Here is a 5818-nt window from a genome sequence, read left to right as displayed (position 1 = left end):
AAAAAAAAAAAAAAAAAAAAACCCAAAAAGTTTGGATAACTGTATTATAAAAGTAAAAAGAAGTCAATATTAATAATATCTTTTCTTTAACCCATATATCCAAAATAATACATTTAAACATATAATTTCAATATATAATGTAAAAATTGTTAATGGTATATTTTATATTTTGCACTAACCTTCTAAATCTGTATATTTTACAACTACAGTGCACTTTGATTTGAACTAGCTGGATTTCCAGTGCTCAGTAGCCACATGTGCCCAGACGCTTCCATACTGGATAGTATATGCAGATGGCTCTACCCTAGAGTGACTTCATCTGTGTTACATGTTATTCTAACAGTGTACTTTCTGGTTTCCCAGCCATAGCTGACTTGAAGCAGTAAATAAATGGTGAGAGTGTTGGAGTGCTGAGAATAGTAGAGAAGGGGCAGAATAATTATTTTTATAAGTGGCTGGGGTCATTCATTGCGAGCATGCTAGCCTTTCATACCTTGAGACCTGCCGAAGCACACAGTGTGGTACCAGGTAGAATAACTGATAATTTTTCCTGCTTGCCTTCCATTTCATGGGTCAAATCACTTACAGAAGGCCACATCGTGTTCACTCTTGTCTACAAACATAGAGAGGTGTGAAGAGTATGTGGACAAAGTTAAGGAAGCTTTCTATCAAGTGTTGCTAAAATGATGGTGTTCTAGTACAGGAAACCTGGAAATATATGTGTAAGTAGAAACCCAGGACTACATGATGAAGCCCTCTTCAGTTCTAAAGCTGGGAGCTCACAGAAGTGTTGGAGGAGCCTGCAAGTGTGTCGTCAGCTGGGTGTGCCCCCGTCTCATCTTCCTAAGATTGCTGACTTCTTCGTTCCTGTGGGTTTCCCTTCTGGTCCATGGGGCAGAGATGCAGCTGGTGCCTTAGAGCCTGCAAGACTCAACCTTAGCCTAGACCTTAGCTGTGTTTGTGGGACATCAGGAGTCTGGCTTGTGGATTTGGAAAGTCCATCTTTGAGATGGACTTTCTTGGAACTGACCACTTCATGGACACCCATTGGGGGTAATGGGAGCAAAGTGTGTGGGTCAGCTGCATGAGCTGTAGCATGCAGATTCCAGCCAGCAGAAAACAAAAGAAAACAAAAAGCAAAGCACCCAAACCAAATACCACCTTTGGCTTTTCTTTTCTTTTTTTTAAACTGGAATAAGTGTTTATTTTCTATTAACAAAAATGAATTGTGACAAAAGTGGACTCCCCTCCTCCCTCACCCCCACCCTTCTGGGATAAAAATTTTCCAGCATTGCCAGGCGCTTTCAGGTACACATTAAATTAAAGAATAAAATGAAGTTAAGCAGCTGGAGCATAGGATAGTATTTGATTTTCAAGATCACCTGAAGCTGCACTATCGTACCAAAGCTGACCAAGTATAATAAAAAGAAAAAAAAAAACAACCCATGCACAAAGATAGACACCTGCTTGATCTGCGGCTTTTCTATTTTTCTCTTGTCTATATGGAAGACGACAAAGTCAGGGGTGAGGGGGTAGCTGTCATATAACTAGTGTACATTGTTCTCATGTAAAACCATCAGTCCACGGCTGCCTGTTACATAATTTTATCTGTTTCTTTATTCCTTTTTTAGGCCGAGGAGTCTTGCAAATGTAATGGCTGGAAAAACCCTAACCCGTCACCCACTCCCCCCAGAGCTGATCTGCAGCAAATAATTGTCAGTTTGACGGAATCCTGTCGGAGTTGTAGCCATGCCCTAGGTGAGTTCCTAAATCTTCAAGGAAAGTATAACGAGTTCATTGTAGCCTGTGACTCTTAACTTACTGAATTCTGTGGGCTCACCAAATTTGAATGCTATGTACCTCTGTATGAGACCAACAACAAGAGCCTCTCTAGTCTCATGAGTGCTGGGAAGGGCTTCTTGTGAGAGACAAACGCTGCACTGTGTGCAGTGACTTTGTCCCTTCTTCCTTTCAAGAGCTGAGTTGGACTGGGGGATTGCCAAGTAAGATGAAACATGACAATCGAGCTAGTTAGCATGAATAATGTGTAACATGTCCTGATTCATTTTGGGGGTTGGGGCCTGAGGGTCTTTGACCTCAGGGTTGAAACCTCAACCAATGGGTTTAATGATAATAATTATCATGTTTGTTATTTCTGTTGCCCTGAACTTCCTGGGGTGCTTCATTTTATCTTCATGTTCCTTAGTTTTGTGTATCTCATAGCTCTTTCTTCACTGGGTTGCTCTTTACTGTGTTTAGTGAATGTTTACTGGTGGTTTCCCTTTCAACTTTGTTATCTGACCCTGCAAAATAATCATTGTCAGTGATGGCACAGTAGGCCCTGCTGCAGTTACTCAAAAGGACTGTGCTAGTATGTTGTTCTGTGTCCTGATACTAGTTTTATGATTAAAATATTTTTAAAAAATCATATGTTGTTTGAGTAGATAAAAGTTGAGTAATTAGTTTTTCCTAGATACTAAAATTTTAGTCCAGGAAGAATCTTAGAATATTATTTTTTTTTTGAGACGGAGTCTCGCTCTGTCACCCAGGCTGGAGTGCAGTGACGCGATCTTGGCTCACTGCAAGCTCCGCCTCCCGGGTTCACGCCATTCTCCTGCCTTAGCCTCCCGAGTAGCTGGGACTACAGGCGCCCGCTGCCACCCCAGCTAATGTTTTGTATTTTGAGTAGAGATGGCGTTTCACCGAGTTAGCCAGGATGGTCTGGATCTCCTGACCTTGTGATCTGCCCGCCTCGGCCTCCCAAAGTGCTGGGATTACGGGCGTGAGCCACTGCGCCTGGCCGAATCTTAGAATATTCTTACTTTTCTGCCTTCAGTTATACAGTCTCCCCCAAAATGTCAACAAGGCCATTTTGCTGTCCGTGACGGCAACGACATAACACTGGGCAGAACATTCTTGCTAAGGTACTTGATCTTTCCACCTGACCATTATAAGTGGGTGACTTCTTATGCCATCATTTCTCTAGAGCTTCCTGCTTACAAGAAATGGTGTTGCCTCCAAGGTTAGCATGGTGTTAGGTCGTCTGAAATTTTATTTTGTACTCAGAGAGTATTTCAATATTTACAGAGCATAAAAGTAGATAATGTGATCTTCCCAAGAAGTCATCACATTGGAATAACCTTCGGAAAATAGAAATAGTCTTGATCTCACAAAAGAAACACACTAATAATTTCATCATTTTGTCAACTTAACTGGTATCTCAAATAATGTAAGCTCTGAGTCTTGAAGTACCCAATACAGAGCAAAAATTTCAAAAGTTTGAGAACTATCCTTGATTATAATTTACCTTTTTTTTTTAAAAACAAAACAAAACAACCACTAACTATGACTGGAGTGAATGGAGTTTAGGATTGCCTTAGGAAATATGACGTAATAAAAGGCTGAACTCAAGAAATCCTTAAGCCTTAGGCTTGAAGTGTATTTGTTATTGATTGGGAAATCCTATTATCCTACATCAATTAACATTTAAAACAGGATCTTCTTTCTTCTTTAGCTGAGCAGATTGTCTCCATTCTAAGCACGTAAACACACATGAATGCCTGAAGGCAGAAACAGTGCTTCACAAAAAAAAGCCAACTTTGTTTCCTTTTTTTATTTCTTAACAAGCTTTGAAAACAAATGCCCTCATTCTGCAATACATAATCAAGAATGAAGACTGAAAAAAAATCACATATCCTTTGACCTGCCAAATCCATGCCAGAAATTTAATCTATGTGTAAATTAAGGCATGCCCTCAAATTAAACTAAAAGGATAGTGACATGTTTTATGGCCTCACTTATGATAATAAAAAGCATGAAACAACCTAAATATTCCAATGTAGGAGATGATTGTGAAGAAATCAGGTAATAAAGCAGCTTGATAGAAGGTTTTATAATTTAGGACTAAATTATTGGATCTATCAGCCTGAGTTCAAATTCTGGCTCTATAACCGGTAGCTGTGAGTAGCAGCACATTGCTTAATCTGCCTGGACTTCAGTTTTTCAGTTCTGAAATGGGTTAATACATAGTAGTATTTACCTTGTAGGATCATTGTGAGGATTATATAAGATAAGAAAAAATCTCAGAATAGTAAATACATGATTATTAGCTGATGTTTTTAGTAGTAGTGGTATTATAACACTATCAGGGTTCTTTCACTTCATACAATAGATATATACTCTGTCTAGCTTAAATAAGAAAACAATGCATATAAGAAGGATACTGGTAGCTTCTAGAAGCTGAAAACAATGGGAAAACAGGTTTTGATCTCATTTGGGGATCTCAGCTGCAGAAGTTCACAGACCTTCTGTTCAGTCTGCTGCCACTGAATGACTTAGGATTCAGCTCCAACTGCCTCTGTCCCTGTGAGTATTGGTTTAGGATTTAAATACCCTGTGGAGGAGATTGTGCCTGTCATGTGCCTAACCCCGAATTTCACCCCAAGGGAACTAAGAAGTTGGTCCTTTCCCAAATATAGGATGCTGACTGAGGAACAGCATTGATGTTTCATGAGTATAATCTCATTTTATTAGTTAAGAAAATATAATACTATAAGGCTGGGTGTGGTGGTTCACTCTTGTAATCCCAGCACTTTGGGAGGCTGAGACGGGCAGATCATGAGGTCAGGAGATCAAGACTATCCTGGCTAACACGGTGAAACCCGTCTCTACTAAAAGTGTAAAAAATTAGTCGGGTGTGGTGGCGGGCGCCTGTAATCCCAGCTACTGGGGAGGCTGAGGCAGGAGAATGGCGTGAACCAGGAGGCGGAGCTTGCAGTGAGCCGAGATCCCGCCCCTGCACTCCAGCCTGGGTGACAGAGCAAGACTCCGTCTCAAAGAAAAAAAAAAATTAGGTGTGGGTGGTGGCACGTGCCTGTAATCCCAGCTACTCGGGAGGCTGAGGCAGGAGAATTGCTTGAACCCGGGAGGTGGAGGTTGCGGCGAGCCGAGATCGCGCCATTGCACTCCAGCCTGGGCAACAAGAGTGAAACTCTGAAAAAAAAAAAAAAAAAAAAAAAAGAGTTCTCATATTTAGGAAGCCTGAATGTACTCTTAACAGGATAAATGAACATATATTCATACCTAAACACCAGAACAGCAAAAGCAAAGAAATGTTAAGATCTGGAAAAAATGGGTAGTGGGGATATGAATGTCATATTATTGACTCTAGTCTTATTCAATGTATTATTCACTAGAATATGCTTGGAGTGATGAATGTGTTCTGAGACTAGGTAGTGATGATGGTTGCACATTAAAAAAATGGATAAAATGCAATGAGAGCACGTGGACACAGGGAGGGGAACAATACACACTGGGGCCTGCCTGGTGGGCAGGCCAGTGAGGGGGAGCGCATCAGAACAGCTAATACAGGCGGGGCTTAATGCCTACGTGATGGGTTGATAGGTGCAGCAAACCGCCATGGCACACGTTTACCTATGTAACAAACCTGCACATGTATCCCGGAACTTTCTTCTTTTTTTTTTTTTTCTTGAGACGGAGTCTGTGGCCAGGCTGGAGTGCAGTGGCTCGATCTCAGCTCACTGCAACTTCGCCTCCCGGGTTTAAATGATTCTCCTGCCTCAGCCTCCTGAGTAGTTGGGATTACAGGCACGCGCCACTATACCCAACTCATTTTTGTATTTTTAGTGGAGATGGGGTTTCACCATGTTGGCCAGGATGGTTTCAATCCCTTGACCTTGTAATCCTCCTGCGCTGGCCTCCCAAAGTATTGGGATTATAGGCGTATAGGCGTGAGTCACCGCTCCTGGCCTGTATCTCGGAACTAAAGAAAAAAATACATATACATATATATATATAT

The 5818-nt window shown here is 41.2% G+C and overlaps 1 protein-coding gene across 1 annotated transcript in view; it reads left to right on the top strand.

The window, feature by feature from the left end:
- The window catches only part of KAT2B (K(lysine) acetyltransferase 2B), a 140442-nt gene that overhangs the window by 46300 nt on the left and 88324 nt on the right, over positions 1-5818 (top strand). The window contains exon 3 of the mRNA XM_011968452.1: positions 1632-1758. Within this exon, the coding sequence (XP_011823842.1) occupies positions 1632-1758 (127 nt within the window). The remainder of the gene's footprint in view (positions 1-1631; positions 1759-5818) is intronic.

This window comes from Mandrillus leucophaeus, unplaced genomic scaffold (assembly GCF_000951045.1).
Source record: "Mandrillus leucophaeus isolate KB7577 unplaced genomic scaffold, Mleu.le_1.0 Scaffold843, whole genome shotgun sequence".
Classification (NCBI taxonomy): domain Eukaryota; kingdom Metazoa; phylum Chordata; class Mammalia; order Primates; family Cercopithecidae; genus Mandrillus; species Mandrillus leucophaeus.
Note: the sequence above shows the minus strand (reverse complement) of the source record. Positions and strands in the feature narration are given on the sequence as shown.